At 39.9% G+C, this 23,490-nt stretch overlaps 1 protein-coding gene across 1 annotated transcript in view; it reads right to left on the minus strand.

Annotated features, from left to right (window-relative positions):
* Positions 1-23,490, minus strand: part of chsy3 (chondroitin sulfate synthase 3) — a 173,389-nt gene that overhangs the window by 142,807 nt on the left and 7,092 nt on the right. The window contains exon 2 of the mRNA XM_029710472.1: positions 22,874-23,157. Within this exon, the coding sequence (XP_029566332.1) occupies positions 22,874-23,157 (284 nt within the window). The remainder of the gene's footprint in view (positions 1-22,873; positions 23,158-23,490) is intronic.

Consider the following 23,490-nt stretch of genomic DNA (forward strand, 5'->3'; position numbering starts at 1 on the left):
GTTAGCAAAGTCGGGCATTCTCTGGATATATGCTGCTTTCAAGACAACTGGGAACTTGAGAAAGAAAAAACAAGGTTGAATCATGACGTTAGTGATCTTCAGGTCGGAGCTCTAGAACGAGGCCTGAGTTCCCGACTTGGAATTCCAAGTTGGATGAATGTATCAAAATGTATTTTCCGAGTCGGAGCACTTTTCTTTCAGAGTTCCCAGTTGTCTTGAACTCACGGAAGTCTGAGATTTCTCAGTTCTGAGTTTCCAGTTATTTGAATGCAGCAGAAGTCATGCTGGATTGACAGCATGGCCAATGTTGAATGTTTATCCTTTTAAGCTTGGAAAAGAGACCCTTTAACCCAGACTTGGACCACACATCCACTCCACTGAATAGCAGGCTAGTGATTGCTTTGCAATGCTTGCAGTTAGCCACTGATTACTTCCAAACCACTCATTGTTGAATCTGCGATTTCCAACTTGTTGTGTAATGTTTATGTCCAATGGCCGATGAGCACTGATACGTTTTATCTATCATTTCTCTTCATAATTTCTCTTCAAATGACAAGGATTGAAAAGGATTTGGCAGTAGATTGTTGACTTGATTCACGATGATGACTGCTAGCTTGCTAGCTAAGATTGTGAAAGTATGATGTTGATGTCAGTCCAATCAAAGATATAACGTGATTTGATGTCATTTTATCTGTGGCCAATGACCTTCTTGAATGGGCACTTCTAATGTAACTCTATGGCAGCACCCAAGGGAATTTAATTTTCGAGCTCTCCCCGTTGATTTTGCGGTGACGTAGTGTCCCCATGAGTGACAGAACACTGAGCCAATCATGATGCAACCAGAGAACATATTTTCCGCTGGCTGCCCCACCCCCACAGAAACTGAGCTAGGCTGAAACACCTGCATTTTGGAGCTGCCTTACTCAAAAAAGCAAAAAAGAGACCCATGTTTGTATGCGGCTTTATTAATTAACTCATGATTTTCTATTTTTTTTAAATTTATATTGTTTGCAAACTGATATGTCACACGTATTAATGCCAAACTAACATGCAAAACAGGCAACACACATGCCCTGAATGACGGTCTCAATTGCAGTATATATCAATTGCAGTATATATCTAATTCTTCACTAGACAGGATTCGATACACCATTATAGTGTTTGGGAGCTTTAGAGAGAGGAAACAACAGCCTCAATTCTTCAATACTCTGAATGGACAGTGGTGAGTCAACCTGCGTGTCATGAAAGCGAAACACATCTCACCTTATTTCACAAGACCTCCATCAAGGCCTGTATTCACAAAAAAGTGTCTCAGAGGCCGTGTATACACTTGACAGTTTATGCAGCTTTTGCATTCTGATCATGTAGTTCTGATCATCTAATTCCGAACTCGTCATGCATCTACACCTACATTTAAATGTGTCTAACGTGTCCACATTGTGTCCGGATTCTCTTATTCCACGCTAAATTCAAATGCCTATATTCATTCAGCAAATGATGGCAGTAGCCAACTATTGTAGCTAACTAGCCAGCTAACCTCTGTAACTAGCCAGCAAGCAAGCTAGCTAGCAAAGCTAAACGGTTTGCGAACTGTTTAGCATTAATCGTCTTTCTTAAGCTAGTATTTATGAAGCCAGAAAACACATTCCACACACACTAGGAATGTATTTTTCTCCAACGTTTCATGTACAAAGGTGTCTCTCGCTCCAAAAACACAAGTTTTCTGGAGATTTGTAGGCGGAGTGCTGATGACGTCGCCCACTGTATGCGCTTTCGCTAGCCTGCTCGAGTGCAGACTGAAGTTGTCAGCCAGATCTAAACACAATGCGACTTTTGTGCGTCTAGACTAGGGCTGTGAATTGCCAGGGACCTAACAATACGATATGTATTGCAATTCTCACAATTCTCACGATTCTATGTATTACGATTTGATACTGTGATTTTATTGCGATTCCATGGTCCAAACATATTGCTCACCATGTCTGCTGCAGAGGGACAAGAGAGTGCCATGATAAAACAAGTTTTGATCAGTCATAGAAATAAAAGTGATGAAAACATATTGACTCCCTATTTAAAAAGAAGATGGAGAACAAGCTATGAAGGAAAAATACTGGAGTTTTGGTGCAGGTACAGCCCCTAGTGTGGCAATATATTTATTTTGATAGTAGATATTCTGTCGGTTAAAGCAACTGGGATATTTATTATTCCATCTACGGAGGTCGGATTGAATTGATTTGAGCGTTCTGTTAAAGTTTCTGGCAATGGTTTTATCTAATGAAGGAAATATATCTACTCCCAAATATTTAAAATGGGAAATGATTGGGATTCCATAAGTAGAGATGGAGTCCCCCATCAGGGTCTTGAGAGGCAGTCGGGCTGATTTGGTTAGATTCATTTTATAACTTGAGATGAAGCTGAATTTATCTATGATCTTCAATGCATTTGGGATCGATTGAGATACATTGTCTAGATATAGTAAAATATTGTCTGCATATAATGAGATAAAGCGTTCAGTAGATTTGACAAATTGGTGCTATTTCCTTCTATTTATTTTACCTTTATTAAACTTGGCAAGTCAGTTAAGAACAAATTCTTATTTTCAATGACAGTCTAGGAACAGTGTAACCCACAGCCTTGTTCAGGGGCAGAACGACAGATTTTTTACCTTGGCAGCTCAGGGATTCGATCCAGCAACCTTTCGGTTACTAGTCCAACGCTCTAACCACTAGGCTACCTGCCACCCCAAGATTGATGAATTACCTGAGCCAGAGGTTCCATAGATAATAAATTGGATCACCTTGTCTACTGCTTCTAGTGAATCTGAACGGAACAAAGCAGATATTGCCTGTTATAACTATGGCTGAGGGATTGGCATATAGTATATGTATTTCAATTCCCATATGTTCCAAGACAGACCAGAGATATGACCATTCTAGTCTATCAAAAGCTTTTTCTACAACTGGAGATAATACAGCCCAAGGAGCTGTTGTTTCTGATGAAGAATTATATGTAATAGTCGACGGAGGCTATCCGAGGATAAACACTTTTTAACAATGCCGCTTTGGTCCGTGTGGATCATTTTGGGTAAGTTAGTCTCGAGACGAGACAACACAATTTTCGAAAACAGTTCAATATCTGTGTTTATCAAAGATAGGGGGGATAATGAGAACACTTGTTATAAAAACACTTGTTATAAAAGCGAAATTAGTGCTGCATTCACATCTCTCCCTAATAAACCTTTGTGAACAGCTGTATTAATAATTTTGAGCAATAGTGGACCTAATTGATTCCAACATTTTAAATAGACCTTAAGAGGAATACTGTCCCATCCAGGTGATTTATCTTTATTCATGCTATCAATGCCCTTTTGAGTTAATTGAGAGAGATTTCGGCTCCCAGCGAGGTGGCTTCCTCTGTTGAGAAAAAAGGAATTAAGTCTTTTAGAAAGGACTTAGTCGAGCTTGTAGTTCTTTATAGAAGCGGGAGATTCTTTGATTCATTTGGGTTCTGATAGTAATTCCTATGTTTTAGATTCAATAGCTGCTATATCAGCTAATTGATCATTACTGAGTAGCTTGTTGGCCAGTAGACGACTGGGTCAATTATTATGGAAGTAATGGTTGAGTCTTAATTGATGGGTTGAGAATTCTGCTCTCTGTCTTATCAATAAATTAAGTTCTGTCTTGACTTTTGGAAAGAGTAATAGTTACCTGGTCTGAAAAGAGTGTTTGTTGAGAACACTAACACAGTTAACAACATTTCACATTCTAATATATTCTTAATTGTGATTTAATCAACCCAGATGCAAATACAGCTGCATTATTTTTAATAAAACCTTTGGTGGCATCCAGGGGTCATCCACAAATTGTTATTGATCATTCTGAATTAATTTAGTTCAATTTCAAATTGATCACAGAATTCAGGATTTTGTAGCAATGAAATGTTGAAACACCATATTCTGGCTCTTATAAGAAAATCGGACATTTGAAGTTGGCAGAGTAAGCGTGGTGGTCAGACAAGCTCATATGTCGAATTTCTATTTTCTTGATGAAAGTAAATAGAGTTGTAGATAATAGTATGAAATCGATTTGTGAGAATGATTCATGCCTGTTTGAGCAGAAAGTGTACTCTTTTGCTTAAAATGATGTGTTCGCCAGGCATCAATGTGGTTCTAATCAGAGTGTATATGTTGGAGAGCCTTGGTTGCATTTTGATTACTAGTTGGTCTTATTAGATTTGTCTCACATGTCCAAAATGGCATTCATGTCTGTCCCAATAACCAGATGGAATTCAGTTAATTCTAACAATATGCTGTTCAGACAACCAAAACAACGTAGGCTCATATGAATTTGGAGCATACACATTAATAAAGGCAATTTTCTTTCCATTATGGATACATTTAAGGAAAGTGACTCTGCCTTCTTGGTCTTTGCCTTTCCCCAAGATAATGATTTTGAGTTTCTTATGTCTCATTATGATCACACCTTTAGTTTTGTTTGGGGATGATGTAGCCAGTTTGGACAAACGGTTCCCCATTCATGCTCTGATGAAGTCATAACTGCCGAAATGCGTTAGCCTGTCCGGCCAAAAATAAAAAGGTGAAATGAGGTGACGTCTTTTTGTCTTTTTTTTAAAGAAACTTTTTGGAGTGCCGCCTTTTCCCAATGTTCTTGAACTAATAGGTGAGTATAGGGCCTTTTCAATTCCAAGATTCTTACGATTCCAACAAAAAATAGAATCTATTATTAATGATGTAATTGTTATCTTTAGTGTTAATAAACCCATGGATGTGAAACAAAAAACGGGAACCACAGGGAAACCCACCCATTGGTCGTTCCCCACCAAGACCCCCCCACCCATTGGTCGTTCCCCACCAAGACCCCCCCACCCATGTAAACAATTCCCCCTTTCCTTAACCCACAAGCACTCCTTCCAGTAGAGGAGGCTTTAAAACATCTACTGACAAAATGTATTAAACACTCTTATATTCCTCTCAACATCTCAGGATTTTCCTACGTTCTTTCGCCCATATGGAAAGTCTATGATCATACAGTGCGGGAAACAAACTTTATTTTCCATACCTGAGAACCTTAAATTGAGACAGTATTTCAAAGCCTCCATCTCCAGTGGTGATTCTAACAGGAAAACAGTGAAGCTTAAAAAGCAGTTCTATCTCCAAAGCCACCTGGGGTAGACACATATGCTTCAATTTGCAGACAAGCAGCTTGAGTTAAGTATTCAAAACACTAGCTAACAGCAGCTATGGATAGGCTGCCAGAAGGGAGTTACATAGCGCAAAGCCAGATGACATTGATGTTGAAAGCCCTGGCACAAAAGAAATTGATATCTTCGAGCAGAGGGAATGAGAATAGTTTTTTTTTCAGGAGGATCACAGTTGTTATTTGTTGTGAGCTTAGATAAAAAATTATGGCTCTATTTTGTGAGGAAACATGTCTATGGCAGCAAGGCAAGCAATCTGAAACGATTGGTTTTGGATTGGGTGTTGACAAGGAATAGTTAATGAGAAAACTTAGAAAGTAAGAAACTTTCTGAAGAAAGTATATTTCGGGACGGACTCTAAAATCAAATATCCCTTAAAACTTCTTTGGGATAGGGGGCAGTATTTTCACAACCGGATAAAAAACGTACCCAATTTAATCTGGTTACTACTCCTGCCCAGAAACTAGAATATGCATATATGCATTGGATAGAAAACACTCTAAAGTTTCTAAAACTGTTTGAATGGTGTCTGTGAGTATAACAGAACTCATATGGCAGGCCAAAACCTGAGAAGATTCCATACAGGAAGTGCCCTGTCTGACAATTTGTTGTCCTTCTGTTGCATCTCTATCGACATTACAGCATCTGTGCTGTAACGTTACACTTTCTAACTCTTCCATTGGCTCTCAGAAGGCGCCTGAAAGTGGAATGGGGTGTCTGCAGTCTCTGGGCAAAGTACAGCGGCAGAATTTGTGAGTGGTCAGCCTGGGGACAGTGACACTGAGATGCGCGTCCACGAGACTACTCCATTTTTTTCTTTCAGCCTTTGAATGAATACAAATTGATTTTAAACAGCGTTTGACATGCTTCTAAGTACGGTAATAGAATATTTTGAATTTTTTTGTCACAAAATGTGCTCGCGCGTCACCCTTTGGATACTGACCTGAACGCACGAACAAAACGGAGCTATTTGAATATAACTGTGGATTATTTGGAACCAAAACAACATTTGTTGTTGAAGTAGAAGTCCTGGGAGTGCATTCTGACGAAGAACAGCAAAGGTAATCCAATTTTTCTAATAGTAATTCTGAGTTTAGTGAGCACCAAACTTGGTGGGTGTCAAACTAGCTAGCCTGTGATGGCCGAGCTATCTACTCAGAATATTGCAAAATGTGCTTTCGCCGAAAAGCTATTTTAAAATCGGACATAGCGATTGCATAAAGGAGTTCTGTATCTATAATTCTTAAAATAATTGTTATGTTTTTTGTGAACGTTTATCATGAGTAATTTAGTAAATTCACCGGAAGTTTTCGGTGGGTATGCTAGTTCTGAACATCACATGTTAATGTAAAAAGCTGATTTTTGATATAAATATGAACTTGATTGAACAAAACATGCATGTATTGTATAACATAATGTCCTAGGAGTGTCATCTGATGAAGATCATCAAAGGTTAGTGCTGCATTTAGCTGTGGTTTGGGTTTATGTGACATATATGCTTGCTTGGAAAATGGCTGTGTGATTATTTGTGTCTATGTACTCTCCTAACATAATCTAATGTTTTGCTTTCGCTGTAAAGCCTTTTTGAAATCGGACAATGTGGTTAGATTAACGAGAGTCTTATCTTTAAAATGGTGTAAAATAGTTGATTGTCTGAGAAAATTGAACTGTGGTATTTTAGTTGGTTTTGTATTTCGCGCCGTGCGATGCCATTGGCTGTTGGCTAGGGGTTCCGCAGGTAGGTGGCAGTATTTTGACGTCCGGATGAAAAGCGTGCCCAAAGTAAACTGCCTGTTACTCAGGCCCATAAGCTAGGATATGCATATAATTTGGATAGAAAACACTCTAAAGTTTCTAAAACTGTTAAAATTATATCAGTGAGTATAACAGAACTGATATGGCAGGCAAAACCCCGAAGACAAACCATCCCCCAAAAAATACAATTCAGCCTACCACTATTTTCAATGGCTATCACTTTTATTATAAGGCCAAGTCCTGCCAGATTGCAGTTCCTAGGGCTTCCACTAGATGTCAACAGTCTTTAAAAATAGTTTCAGGCTGGTTTTTGGAAAAATGAGCCAGAAATTGTAGTTTTTCTAGGTGGCTCCCATTTTGGCTGTAGTGTTTCCAAGCGCGTGGAAGAGAGTGAGTTCTTTGGTATTTTTCTCTGGTAAAGACAATAATGATTCTCCGTCTTAAATTTCATAGTTTATTTACGTATTAGGGTACCTAAGGTTTGATTCTAAATGTTGTTTGACTTGTTTGGAAAAGTTTATTAGTAACGTTTGGGATTCATTTTGTATGCATTTTGATGGAGGGAAACTGGGTGGATTACTGACTGAAGCGCACCAGCTAAACTGAGTTTTTATGGATATAAAGAAGGACACTATCGAACAAAAGGACCATTTGTGATGTAACTGGGACCTTTTGGAGTGCCAACAGAAGAAGATCATCAAAGGTAAGGCATTTTTTATATCGCTATTTCGCAGATTTCAAAAAGACTTTCACGTCGCACCTGCCTGGTTGAAATATGTTTTTCATGTGTTTGTATGCGGGGCGCAGTCCTCAGATAATCGCATGGTGTGCTTTCGCCGTAAAGCCTTTTTGAAATCTGACACAGCGGCTGGATTAACAAGAAGTTAAGCTTTATTCTGATGTATCACACTTGTGATTTTATGAAAGTTAAATATTTATAATACCGTAGTTTGAATTTCATGCTCTGCAATTTCACCGGATGTTGGGCAGGTGGGACGCTACCGTCCCACTTGCCCATAAGAAGTTAAATAATGGAATAATACATTTTCATACCATTGTATAATCTCTTGACTCTTGATGCATCATTGATGGGAATACCCCTCCTTGAGCAGAACGTATTTGGCATACAGACTTTGAATTCAAAATTCTGACCACCTGTCTCCATATTTTGCAGTATTACAAGTAAAACATTTGCTGTACTTCACCAGAAGCTATTTCTGGCCACCTCTTTGAAAACACTACTCTTACACTAAACCAGGTGAATATCACTTCATTGATTACGCTTGAAAACACAATGAGAATAGATTGAATGAGAGATACCTCTCTTTATATCACTTTATGGAGTTCTTGTTTGCCATCTTTAGTGAATATGTAATTTACAGCACCACATATTAGTACCATATACTGTAAATAGCATCCAGAAACCAAATCTACCATTAACAAGACCTAAAAACACTTTTGAAGAAATCACGGCTACGACTTACGACAAATGAGCAGCGAAAGAAGGGAGGTAAAAACAAAACAAGAGAAAGGACAACATTTTTTGCCCCTTCTTAAGACGATATGAAATTAATTAAACATAGCAGATGTACATAGATACACTCATTACCGCGGAGTGAAGCAGATGATTGACTCCACCAGTGGAAAAACGAGGCTGCATCTCTCAAATCCGGGGAGGGCTAAGCCCTGACATAGCCTCAGGGACACAGACAGTGTTCTTTTTAATCAATATGCAGATGAAGTTTTCCCAACCATGAAAGCAATTTTATGTTTTGGTGGATTAAGCAAATTCACATAAAGCAACCATATATAAAAACGGTATCTGAATGAGTTATTTTTTTTCAGGACTAAATACTTATTTTTTTTGTGAACCAAATGAACAAAAGTTTTCCTTCAGGCTTTAAGAAAGTGGTGGAAAGAGACAGAACTTAAGTCATTTGACTGAACAACAATTTAACAGAGACTGACTTATAAAATCATTGGCATTGCTTAATTTATTCAACAGTCTTCATCTACTTTATGAGGTAAAAGAGCAGTAGTTTGACTTGTCTGAAGGTTACTATCCCTAGTTCTTTGACTGCTCGTACAGATGGAGTTAAAAAGTGACTGCCAGACAGCCAATGAGCCAAGTCACCTGTTGAAGTTTGAAATAGTTCAACGCTAAGTAATTGTCTTCAGTGTTTTTAAAAAAAAATGTACATACTGATGTAGCTGATGTAAAGTTACCTGTCGAAATTTGCAATGGTTCAACGGTAATTGTCTTCAATGTTTTTTTTTTACATGCAAATGCAGCTGCAAGAGTAAACTTTTTGCAGTTCCACTACGTACTTATGGCTTGATGTCTCATCCATAATTTAACTTCTGACATTAAGTGAAAGTGACAGTCTCCCGACGTGGAGCTTGGACGATTAGGATGCCTCTGGTTGACCACAAGTTAAGTTGCAGAGAAGAAGCGATAGTATGCTATATACACTGCTCAAAAAAATAAAGGGAACACTTAAACAACACAATGTAACTCCAAGTTAATCACACTTCTGTGAAATCAAACTGTCCACTTAGGAAGCAACACTGATTGACAATAAATTTCACATGCTGTTGTGCAAATGGAATAGACAACAGGTGGAAATTATAGGCAATTAGCAAGACACCCCCAATAAAGGAGTGGTTCTGCAGGTGGTGACCACAGACCACTTCTCAGTTCCTATGCTTCCTGGCTGATGTTTTGGTCACTTTTGAATGCTGGCGGTGCTTTCACTCTAGTGGTAGCATGAGACGGAGTCTACAACCCACACAAGTGGCTCAGGTAGTGCAGCTCATCCAGGATGGCACATCAATGCGAGCTGTGGTAAGAAGGTTTGCTGTGTCTGTCAGCGTAGTGTCCAGAGCATGGAGGCGCTACCAGGAGACAGGCCAGTACATCAGGAGACGTGGAGGAGGCCGTAGGAGGGCAACAACCCAGCAGCAGGACCGCTACCTCCGCCTTTGTGCAAGGAGGAGCAGGAGGAGCACTGCCAGAGCCCTGCAAAATGACCTCCAGCAGGCCACAAATGTGCATGTGTCTGCTCAAACGGTCAGAAACAGACTCCATGAGGGTGGTATGAGGGCCCGACGTCCACAGGTGGGGGTTGTGCTTACAGCCCAACACCGTGCAGGACTTTTGGCATTTGCCAGAGAACACCAAGATTGGCAAATTCGCCACTGGCACCCTGTGCTCTTCACAGATTAAAGCAGGTTCACACTGAGCACATGTGACAGACGTGACAGAGTCTGGAGACGCCGTGGAGAACGTTCTGCTGCCTGAAACATCCTCCAGCATGACCGGTTTGGCGGTGGGTCAGTCATGGTGTGGGGTGGCATTTCTTTGGGGGGCCCACAGCCCTCCATGTGCTCGCCAGAGGTAGCCTGACTGCCATTAGGTACCGAGATGAGATCCTCAGACCCCTTGTGAGACCATATGCTGGTGCGGTTGGCCCTGGGTTCCTCCTAACGCAAGACAATGCTAGACCTCATGTGGCTGGAGTGTGTCAGCAGTTCCTGCAAGAGGAAGGCATTGATGCTATGGACTGGCCTGCCCGTTCCCCAGACCTGAATCCAATTGAGCACATCTGGGACATCATGTCTCGCTCCATCCACCAACGCCACGTTGCACCACAGACTGTCCAGGAGTTGGCGTTTGCTTTAGTCCAGGTCTGGGAGGAGATCCCTCAGGAGACCATCCGCCACCTCATCAGGAGCATGCCCAGGCGTTGTAGGGAGGTCATACAGGCACGTGGAGGCCACACACACTACTGAGCCTCATTTTGACTTGTTTTAAGGACATTACATCAAAGTTGGATCAGCCTGTAGTGTGGTTTTCCACTTTAATTTTGAGTGTGACTCCAAATCCAGACCTCCATGGGTTGATAAATTGGATTTCCATTGATTATTTTTGTGTGATTTTGTTGTCAGCACATTCAACTATGTAAAGAAAAAAGTATTTAATAAGATAATTTCATTCATTCAGATCTAGGATGTGTTATTTTAGTGTTCCCTTTATTTTTTTGAGCAGTGTATTTCCCCCACACACTTGACATTGCACAACTTGCCTTTGTGATAGCAATTCCAACTTCACATCTGGGTAGTAGTGCTGAGAGATTAGTGCTTTTAGCGATCGGTTCTGTTTCGGTTCCATTTTTTTTTTTTTTTTAAATAATCATGGTTTTCAATTTCCGTTTTTTTAAACGTTAAATGCACTATGCATTACGTGTGTTTAATGCTGTAACAACACAGAATACAACAATGAATAAAAGGCCCATGATGGTAGTGACTGTCCATTACTGATTATCACTTATTAACCATAATTTATTCACATTACTTTAATAAAATATTTCAGTTGTTGTGTATATTACATTTGTTTTATTTGATGACTTTATTATTTAAGTAATTTATGTCATCATCTCATCTCTATAGAGCTGCTGTCTGACAAAATCACTATTTTGTAATTCTTCAAAGTAAATAAGGCATATTTTTGTGACTGCTGAATAGAAACTATCAATCACTTAAAACCTGTTGAGGATCTTATCCCGATCTTATCCCGGTATTGGGATTCATTGTCATGTGACCATGGCGGGGAATTCAAAACTGCAAGAATAATCATTTCAAATAATCAAATAATCAACTATTTTCCTCCATTTGAAAGATATATCTCCTAAATCTAACCACGCTGTCCGATTTTCAGTGGCTTTACGGAGAATGCATAAAGTTAGGTTATGTTAGGAGAGTACATTGACAATAGCTGTGTGTAATGTTTAGCCAATTCAAAGAAGGGCATCAACAGACAGAAAACGAGCTAGAATTATGCACTTACCTTTGACAATCTGCATCAGATGACACTCATAGGACATTATGTTATACAATACATGCATTTTTAGTTCCATCAAGTTCATATTTATATCCAAAAACAGCATTTACAGTCGCGGTGAAATTCAGAATTTTTTTCGGCTCGAATGCTCCCAGTGAATCCAGCATTACAAATCACGGAATTACTATTCGAAAACATTGGTAAATTATAATATTGTCATTCAAACAATAATATATTATCATCTCGTAATTGCTACCGAATGGCCAGATCTCAAAATAACTTTACTGGGAAATCACATTTTGCAATAAACTGGGTACTATGCTAAGAACAATAAGCTAAGCTATAAGCTAAGCTATACAGTTAGCATCATCTAATATCGATAAATAACATTGTAAATATCCCCTTACCTTTGATTATCTCCATCAGAAGGCAGTGCCAGGGATCCCAGGTCCAGAACAAATGTGGTTTCTTTTGACAAAGTTAATAATTTATGTCCAAATAACACCAAATAGTTAGCGTTCAGTAGGCTCCCACAAAACGAGTTGGTAGGTGTAAAGTCACGCCGAAAAGCTAAAAAAAACCTAGTAAATAATCTATTTACGTTTGTTCAAACATGTCAAATGTTGTTTAGCATTAATCTTTTGGTCCATTTTTAACATGAAACATCAGTAAACATCAGTAATATTTTCACACAACCTATCAAGTGTCTAGAATAAACGATTATGACAAAGACACTCTTCTCAGATTTATGCGCAGGCGCAAAAAATGAAGTGATGACGTGTCAACTTCCTTGCATTCTAATTTGCTCCCTGTTCATCACAGTTGCTTCAAACAACTTTATAAAGATCGTTGACATCTAGTGGAAGCCGTAGGAGTTGCGAACTGAATCCTTTCTCACTATGGTATCTATAAAACAATGACACTAAATAGTACAGTCACAAAATTCTCATTTTTTTAAAATCTATTTTTCACAGGTTTTTGCCTGCAATATGAGTTTTGTTATACTTACAGACACCATTCAAACTGTTTTAGAAAATTCAGAGTGTTTTCTATCCAAACCTGAACAATAATATGCATATTCTAGCTTCTGAGTTGGTGTAGGAGGCAGTTAAAAATGGGCACATATTTTTTCCCAAAATTCTCAATACTGCCCCCTAGCCCAAACTGGTTCCCAAACTTTATAGTCCCGTACCCCTTCAAACATTCAACCTCCAGCTGCGTACCCCCTCTAGCACCAGGGTCAGCGCACTCTCAACTGTTGTTTTTTGCCATAATTGTAAGCCTGCCACACACACTATATAATACATTTATTAAACATAAGAATGAGTGTGAGTTTTTGTCACAACCCGGCTTGTGGGAAGTGACAAAGAGCTCTTATAGGACCAGGGCACAAATAATAATATAATAATAATCAATAATGTTGCTCTTTATTTAGCCATCTTGCACATAAAACCTTATTTGGTCATCAAAAATAGTGAATAATTCACCACAGGTTAATGAGAAGGGTGTGCTTGAAAGGATGCACATAACTCTGCAATGTTCGGTTGTATTGGTGAGAGTCTCTTGTCTTAAATCATTTTAGGTTTCATTGAGTCAAAGGAAACCATCACCCTATGTAACTACCATGTGTAAGTTAACCATCACCCTATGTAACTAACCTGTGTAAGGAAGCCATCACACTATGTAACTACCATGTGTCTCTCTCACTCCTTCTCATGTGTTGGATGGATACATTAGCATGTTATGCTTAGAGGCCCACCTACTCAATGGGGTTGGCGAAAAACAACAAAAACAGGAAAGGCTTGAAATGAGCACATTCAGACTCATAACTCATTCAGTGGGACACATACACACTGAGGGAGATTGAGATATCCTAACTGCAGTGCAAGGAAGAAAATAGTAGCAAAGCAGTCATAGTGCTTGACACAGAGCTTATGAATTCGCTACGGCGAGGGAAAATGCCATCTTGCAGGATATTTTGCGATTAAGGTATGATGTGCTAAGCAAAGCCACTCTAGGGGAGATTCAGAGTATATTCAGGGTCTTTTTCATGTAGATATGTGGTAGTGGAGTTAGTGTGCTGTGAATTCTGTAATGAATGTATTGTAATGTTTTAAACATTTTGTCAGACCCCAGGAAGAGTAATGGGGATCCATAATAATTACAAATGTTACAAAACAGCAAGATAATAGACATGTCATGTCGAATAAAGAACCATGTCAGCGGTCTATGTTACTATTCCACTGGCTAGGTCCAGAACATGGCACCCTAGTTAATTGAATAAGTCTGGTTCATCATGTGGTTGCCTGGGCTGACCTACTGTTGGTGGTGAAGACGGGCTCATGGTAATGGCTGGAGCGGAATCAATGGAATGGTATCAAATACATCACATGGTTTGATGCGATTCCATTCCTTCACGTTCCAGCAATTATTATGAGCCGTCCTCACCTCAGCATCCTCCACTGCACCTGACCTATGAAGTCATGTAACTCACACTTCCTGGAAGCTGCAATTCTAAGCTATCAGATCGTTCTGCAAGCAGGGCATCAGAGTGGAATGTAATTACATTACCAGTGTATAATCTAATTAAAAATGCAATGAGATACAGCAACAGCATTGCAGGTCGGGGTTGGAACTGGTTCAGGGAACAGAACCAAAAACGTAAAAGATTGACATTTTTCATGGAACAAAATCAGAACAGGGAACAAAAGTGATCTACAGTGCCTTCGGAAAGTATTCAGACCCCTTTACTTTTTCCACATTTTTTTACGTTACATCAATTCTAAAAATTATTCAATATTTTGTTTTTTTCTCAGCAATCTACACACAGTACCCCATAATGACAAAGTGAAAACAGGTTAAAACCTGTTTGGGCTAGGGGGCAGTATTGAGAATTTTGGAAAAAATATGTGCCCATTTTTAACTGCCTCCTACACCAACTCAGAAGCTAGAATATGCATATTATTGTTCAGGTTTGGATAGAAAACACTCTGAATTTTCTAAAACAGTTTGAATGGTGTCTGTAAGTATAACAAAACTCATATTGCAGGCAAAAACCTGTGAAAAATAGATTAAAAAAATGTGAATTTTGTGACTGTACTATTTAGTGTCATTGTTTTATAGATACCATAGTGAGAAAGGATTCAGTTCGCAACTCCTACGGCTTCCACTAGATGTCAACGATCTTTATAAAGTTGTTTGAAGCATCTGTGATGAATACAGACCGAATTAGAATGCAGGGAAGTTGACATGTCATCACTTCATTTTTTGCGCCTGCGCATAAATCTGAGAAGAGTGTGTTTGTCATAATCGTTTATCTAGACACTTGATAGGTTGTGTGAAAATATTACTGATGTTTACTGATGTTTCACGTTAAAAATGGACCAAAAGATTAATGCTAAACAACGTTTGACATGTTTGAACGAACGTAAATAGATTATTTACTAGTTTTTTTTTAGCTTTTCGGCGTGACTTTACACCCCCCACCACGTTTTGTGAGAGCCTACTGAACGCTAACTATTTGGTGTTATTTGGACATAAATTATTAACTTTGTCAAAAGAAACCACATTTGTTCTGGACCTGGGATTCCTGGCAGTGCCTTCTGATGGAGATAATCAAAGGTAAGGGGATATTTACAATGTTATTACCGATATTAGATGATGCTAACTGTATAGCTTAGCTTATTGTTCTTAGCATAGTACCCCGTTTATTGCAAAATGTGATTTCCCAGTAAAGTTATTTTGAGATCTGGCCATTCGGTAGCAATTACGAGATGATAATATATTATTCTTTGAATGACAAAATTATAATTTACCAATGTTTTCGAATAGTAATTCCGTGATTTGTAATGCTGGATTCACTGGGAGCATTCGAGCCGAAAAAAATTCTGAATTTCACCGCGACTGTAAATGCTGTTTTTGGATATAAATATGAACTTGATGGAACTAAAAATGCATGTATTGTATAACATAATGTCCTATGAGTGTCATCTGATGCAGATTGTCAAAGGTAAGTGCATAATTCTAGCTAGTTTTCTGTCTGTTGATGCCCTTCTTTGAATTGGCTAAACATTACACACAGCTATTGTCAATGTACTCTCCTAACATAACCTAACTTTATGCATTCTCCGTAAAGCCTCTTTGAAAATCGGACAGCGTGGTTAGATTTAGGAGATGTGTATCTTTCAAATGGAGGAAAATAGTTGATTATTTGAGTATTTGAAATGATTACTCTTGCAGTTTTGAATTCCCCGCCATGGTCACATGACAATGAATCCCAATACCGGGATAAGATCCTGCCCCCTGGCCTCAACAAGTTTTAAGAAATGTTTATAAAAAATAATGGACAGAAAAACCTTATTTACATAAGTATTCAGACCCTTTGCTATGAGACTCAAGTGCATAATGTTTCCATTGATCATCCTCAGTAAAAGGCACATGACAGCCCGTTTGGAGTTTGCCAAAAGGCACCTAAAGGACTCTCAGACCATGAGAAACAAGATTTTCTGGTCTGATGAAACCAAGATTCAACTCGTTGGCTTGAATGCCAAGCGTCACGTCTGAAGGAAACCTGGCACCATCCCTAAGGTGAAGCATGGTGGTGGCAGCATCATGCTGTGGGGATGTTTTTCAGCGGCAGGGACTGGGAGACTAGTCAGGATCGAGGCAAAGATGAACGAAGCAAAGTAAAGAGAGATCCTTGATGAAAACCTGCTCCAGAGCGCTCAGGACCCCAGACTGGGGCGAAGGTTCACCTTCCAGCAGGACAACAACCCAAGCACACAGTCAAGACAATGCAGGAGTGGCTTTGGGACAAGTCTCTGAATGTCCTTGAGTGGCCCAGCCAGAGACAAGACTTGAACCCGATCAAACATCTCTGGAGAGACCTGAAAATGTCTGTGCAGCAATGCTCCCCATCCAACCTGGCAGAGCTTGAGAGGATCTGCAGAGAATAATTGGAGAATCTCCCCAAATACAGGTGTGCCAAGCTTATAGCGTCATACCCAAGAATACTCGAGACTGTAATCGCTGCCAAAGGTGCTTCAACAAAGTACTGAGTAAAGGGTCTGAATACTTATGTAAATGTGATATTTCAGTTTTTTTTTATTATACATTTGCAAGAAAATCTAAAAACCTGTTTTTGCTTTGTCATTATGAGGTATTGTGTGTAGATTGATGAGAAAAAAAACAACTATTTAATACATTTTAGAATAAGGCTGTAACATAACAAAATGTGGAAAAAGTCAGAGGGTCTGAATACTTTCCAAATGCACCGTATACTGTTCCAGAACAGAACCAGTCACGCAAAAAACGCAACAAAGCACCTATGCAAAGCCCTCCCTCTGTCAATCAGAAACTTATTCCAGCGTCTGCCTGACAGCTGAAAATGTGTGTGTGAATGTGTGTGAAGTCAAGGCTAGTGTGTGTGTGTGTGTGTGTGTGTGTGTGTGTGTGTGTGTGTGTGTGTTTGTCGGCTACCTGCCCCTCCCCCTCCAAAGCATAGCTGTAGCCTAATGACGTTACACTGGCGTGAATCAGAAGATAGATAGAAGACTTTTAATTAGAAAATAATGGATTAACTTTCTCAATACAAGTTTGGGATACTATAGCTTTCACATTTCACATTGGATTTATGAACTACAAAAAGGTAAGACGTGTTTTAAATTCTGGTGCTGCTCTGCACACACAAGCTTTGTTAGCAAACTAGCTTCTCTGGTCCAAATGTTAAGTCAACTCTGAAGTTCAAAGACATTCAAAGTTTCTCCATAGAAGCCGTACCTCTGTAGATATAACTCTGTGGGTCTAATTCAGATAATATATGTCATCACAAGATGCCCAACACTCCTACACCCTCTCTGACACTTGTCTTTCCATCAAGCATGTGAACAACTAGCTGAACTATAGCTTGCCTGCTCCATAGCAAGCTGCTTAAACTAATAACACACAAATTATTGTATTTTTCTTGTCTATATTGAATACATAATTTAAACATTCACAGTGTAGGTTGGAAAAAGTATGTGAACCCCTAGGCTAATGACTTTTCCCAAAGCTAATTGGAGTCAGGATTCAGCTAACCTGGAGTCCAATCAATGAGACGAGAATGGAGATGTTGGTTAGAGCTGCCTTGCCCTATAAAAAACACTCACAAAATTTGAGTTTGCTATTCACAAGAAGCATTGCCTGATGCGAACCATGCCTCGAACAAAGAGATCTCAGAAGACCTAAGATTAAGAATTGTTGACTTGCATAAAGCTGGAAAGGGTTACAAAAGTATGTCTAAAAGCCTAGATGTTCATCAGTCCACGGTAAGACAAATTGTCTATAAATGGAGAAAGTTCAGTCCTGTTGCTACTTTCCCTAGGAGTGGCTGTCCTGTAAAGTTGACTGCAAGAGCACAGTGCAGAATGCTCAATGAGGTTAAGAAGAATCCTAGTGTCAACTAAAGACTTACAGAAATCTCTGGAACATGCTAACATCTCTGTTGATGAGTCTACGATACGTAAAACACTAAACAAGAAAGGTGTTCATGGGAGGACACCATGGAAGAAGCCACTGCTGTCCAAAAAAAAACATTGCTGCACGTCTGAAGTTAGCAAAAGAGCACCTGGATGTTCCGCAGCGCTTCTGGCAAAATATTCTGTGGACAGATTAAACTAAAGTTGAAAAAGGCACAGCACAAGCACACCAACATCAAAACCTAATCCCAACTGTAATGTATGGTGGAGGGAGAATCATGGTTTGGGGCTGCTTTGCTGCCTCAGGGCCTGGACAGCTTGCTATCATCGACAGAAAAATTAATTCCCAAGTTTATCAAGACATTTTGCAGGAGAATGTTAGGCTATCTGTCCACCAATTGAAGCTCAACAGAAGTTGGGTGATGCAACAGGACAACGACCCAAAGCACAGAAGTAAATCAACAACAGAAATGCTTCAACAGAAGAAAATACACCTTTTGGAGTGGTTCATTCAGAGTCCTGACCTCAACCCGATTGAGATGCTGTGGCATTACCTCAAGAATATTGCTGAACTGAAACAGTTTTGTAAAGAGGACTGTTGTGCAGGTCTGATCCGCAACTACAGAAAACGTTTGGTTGAGGTTATTGCTGCCAAAGGACGGTCAACTAGCTATTAAATCCAAGGGTTCATATACTTTTTCCACCCTGCACTGTGAATGTTTACACGGTGTGTTCAATAAAGACATGAACATGTATAATTGTATAATGTATAATTATTTGTGAGTTATTAGTTTAAGCAGACAGTGTGTCTATTGTTGTGACTTAGATGAAGATCAGATCAAATTATATGACCAATTTATACAGAAGTCCAGGTAATTCCAAAGGGTTCACATACTTTTTCTTGCCACTGTAAACCAGTACTTTTCTGGGGTTCGAACCAGTTCAGAACTTTATTTAGCAGTAGAATGGAACAAAACAAATAATGGTTCTATTCAATGGTTCATACCCCTGATTGCAGGTACTGTATTAACAATGGGCTGTTCTGTTTAGCTCTGGTTAAGGCTCTTATTTGGATTGACAACAACCGTGAGGCATGTACTCAGAGTTAACCCCCATGGCATAACAGGACTTGGGAAAGAAGGCTGAAACACAAGCCTTGAATTGTATTCAAAGACATACTAGCCATATACAGTGCCTATAATCTTTGATTATAGTATTCATAATCTTTGACTTATTCCACATTTTGTTGTGTTACAGCCTGAAAACAAAATGTATTAAATTAAAATGAAAAATCTCACCCATCTACACACAATAACTCATAATGACAAAGTGAAAACATGTTTTTAGAAATGTTAGCAAATTTATTGAAAATGAATACAGAAATATATAATTTACATAAGTATTCTATTCACACCCCTTCGTCAATATATATTAGAATCACCATCGGCAGCAATTACAGCTGTGAGTATTTCTGAGTAAGTCTCTATGAGCTTTGCAAACCTGGATTGTACAATATTCTTAAAATTGTTCAATCTCTGTCAAGTTGGTTGTTGATCATTGCCAGGCAACCATTTTCAAGTCTTGCTATAGATTTACAAGCTGATTTAAGTCAAAACTGTAACTAGGCCACCCAGGAATATTCAAGGTCGTCTTTGTAAGTAATTCCAGTGTATATTTGGCCTTGTGTTTTCAGTTATTGTCCTGCTGAATGGTGAATTTGTATCCCAGTGTCTGCTGGAAAGTAGACTGAACCAGGTTTTCCTCTAGGATTTTGCCTGTGCTTAGCTCTATTCTGTTTCTTTTTATCCTAAAAAACTCCCTAGTCCTTGCTGATGACAAGCATACTCATAACATGATGCAGCCACCACCATGCTTAAAAATAAGAAAATTGGTACTCACCGATGTGTTGTGTTGGATTTGCAGCACCCAAACATAACACTTTGTATTCAGGATGTTTTTTGCAGTTTTACTTTAGTGCCTTATTGCAAACAGGATGCATGTTTTGAAATATTTTTATTCTGTACAGGCTTCCTTCTTTTCACTCTGTCATTTCGGTTAGTATTGTGGAGTAACTACAATGTTGTTGATCCATCCTCAGTTTTCTCCTATCACAGCCATTAAACTCTGTAAGTGTTTTAAAGTCACCATTGGCCTCATGGTGAAATCCCTGAGCGGTTTCTTTGCTCTCCGGCAACTGAGGTAGGAAGGACGCCTGTATCTTTGTAGTAACTGGATGTATTGATACACCAGCCAACGTGTAATTAATAACTTCACCATGCTCAAAGGGAAATTCAATGTCTGATTTTTTTATTTTTACCCATCTACCAATAGGTACCCTTCTTTGCGAGGCATTGGAAAACCTCCCTGTTCTTTGTGGTTGAATCTGTGTTTGAAATTCAGTGCTCGACTGAGGGACATTACAGATACACTACATTACCAAAGGTATGTGGACACTTGCTCGATGAACATCTCATTCCAAAATCATGGGTATTAATATAGAGTTGGTCCCCCCTTTCCTGCTATAACAGCCTCCACTCTTCTGGAAAGGCTTTCCACTCGATGTTGGAACATTGCTGTGGGGACTTGCTTCCATTCAGCCACAAGAGCATTAGTGAGGTCGGGCACTGATGTTGGGCGATTAGGCGATTCATCCCAAAAGTGTTTGATGGGGTTGAGGTCAGGGATTTGTGCAGGCCAGCCAAGTTTTTCCACATCGACCTCAACAAATCATTTCTGTATGGACCTCGCTTTGTTCACGGGGGCATTATCATGCTAAAACAGGAAAGGGCCTTCCCCAACTGTTGCCACAAAGTTGGAAGCACTGAATCGTCTAGAATGTCATTGTATGCTGTAGCGTTAAGATTTCCCTTCACGGGGCCGAGCCAGAACCATGAAAAACAGTCCCAGACCTCCACCAAACTTTACAGTTCTCCTGGCAGTCCTGGTGTTCTCCTGGCACTATGCAAACCCAGATTCTTCCGTCGGACGGCCAGATGGTGTAAGCGTGATTCATCCCTCCAGAGAACGCGATCCCACTGCTCCAATAGCAGTGAGCTTTACACCACTCCAGCCGACGCTTGGCATTTCGCATGGTGATCTTAGGCTTGTGTGCAGCTGCTCATCCATGTAACGCAACAAAATGTGGAAACCTTCAAGGGGTGTGAATACTTTCTGACTGCACTGTAGTAGTTCAATATTAATGCTTTCAAATCATGATAAAAATACCTAAAGGGGAGAGGTTGAAATCTATTAGTAATTCTGTGTGACAAAAGACAGTGATTTTCTGTGTGACAAAAGACAGTGATTTTCTGTGTGGCAAGACTTTGTGCAATAAAGGAAAATATAGCAGTCTCCTGCAAATCCAATTTAATCTTGATGAACTATTTCAGTAAACCATTCGGTCTCAGAATATGTGGCATTTTATAGTTAATCCATTCAACAAGCTTCACAGTCTGCAGCCATCCATTTATTTCCAATCTCATCTATGGTGCTGGTGAAATTGGTGACAACCACAAATGGCAACAGAAATGACTTTGACCAGAGGTAATGTGTTTAGAACAGGTCACATCACAGACCTACATGATGTGTCATTTTTTTGCATAGCGTGAGCTGCAAGTGATGCGCTCCGATTGGAGTAAATGAAACCTGCTACACTAGCCGTTGAAGTAGCAAGTGTAGCCGCTATTGGCTCCGGAGTCTAAAGTATAATATTACGCTTCAGGTCAATTTTCTCCAAATCAAGAAAATGTGTCCAAATTCTTATAGTGGAATGTACTACACAGGAAAAATGACCCCTTTACGCTGAAATGTAGTTTGTTAGCATAACACTGTCAACTAAAACATATGTCAACATAATCTATCAAATAACACCATAATAAATATGTATGGGCCGATTCACTGTAAAAATTTACAAATCGTCTTCAACAGCGGTGGCATGTAGAGTACACTATTTCACCACAAAGCAATCGAGAGCAGACAGATCTCTCACTACATCCATTTGTCATGAGGCCAACTCTTTCTGCTCAGCCCCACAGGAGATAACATATTTGGAGGGAATGGATTTGCCATTAGAGAGATTCCCAATTCCTGGGAAAAGAAAGGACATTCTGACGACCACTGACACATGATGCTTCAGGCCAAGGTGGTTGCCAAAGGAAACACACCCCGGGCATACAAAAACATGCACGTGTGCTCACAGACAGACAGACAGACAGACAGACAGACAGACAGACAGACAGACAGACAGACAGACAGACAGACAGACAGACAGACAGACAGACAGAGACACGCACGCACGCACGCACACACACACTTCTCATACAAATGGTGTCCTTCAGAAAGACTGCCATCCATGACTGTCTAAGAGCTCATTCTCTGGTCTCCTTCAGATAGACTGCCATTCATGACTGTGTAAGAGCCAATTCTCTGGAGGCTTTTGCCAGTAAAAGGCAATACCATAAAACACTAGGGCACTAAAAGCAAGTCAATTGAAAACTTAAGACAAAACCCATCACATCGAGAGTGTACAATGCATCTCCGTGAAACACAACAAAACACCAGGCCTCCCTCCCTTCACCAGACAAAACATCAAATTGTCTCTTACCTCATAGGACCAGACGCACTGGGTACCCCCGAAGCGGCGCACGCAGCGGCCCACCTCCACATCCTCGTGGGTGGTGTACATCTCCCTGAGACAGGTCCCGATGTGGGGCACCATCCTCCTCAGCACCTCTCTGCTGAAGATCATGCCCGGGCCCCCCATGCAGAAGTTCTCCCCGGGCTCCAGGGCCAGCTTTCCCAGCTCCTCGGCTGTGCCCAGGCCCGTCTGACCAAGGTACAGGGGCTGGCTGCTATTCAGAGAGCGCAGGAATGACTCGAGCTTTTCGCCTGTGTGGATGGATGGATGGATGGGAGAGAGGCATTGTGTGAGATACAATGAGTATCAAAGAAAATATCTAGGCAGTAGGTAGTAGGCAAGCTAATATAAAGCTAGTAGTAGGTAGTAGGCAGGCTAATATAAAGCTAGTAGTAGGCAGGCTAATATAAAGCTAGTAGTAGGTAGTAGGCAGGCTAATATAAAGCTAGTAGTAGGCAGGCTAATATAAAGCTAGTAATAGGTAGTAGGCAGGCTAATATAAAGCTAGTAATAGGTAGTAGGCAGGCTAATATAAAGCTAGTAGTAGCCAGTAGACAGGCTAATATAAAGCTAGTAATAGCCAG

This window comes from Salmo trutta, chromosome 23 (genome assembly GCF_901001165.1).
Source record: "Salmo trutta chromosome 23, fSalTru1.1, whole genome shotgun sequence".
Taxonomy (NCBI): Eukaryota; Metazoa; Chordata; class Actinopteri; order Salmoniformes; family Salmonidae; genus Salmo; species Salmo trutta.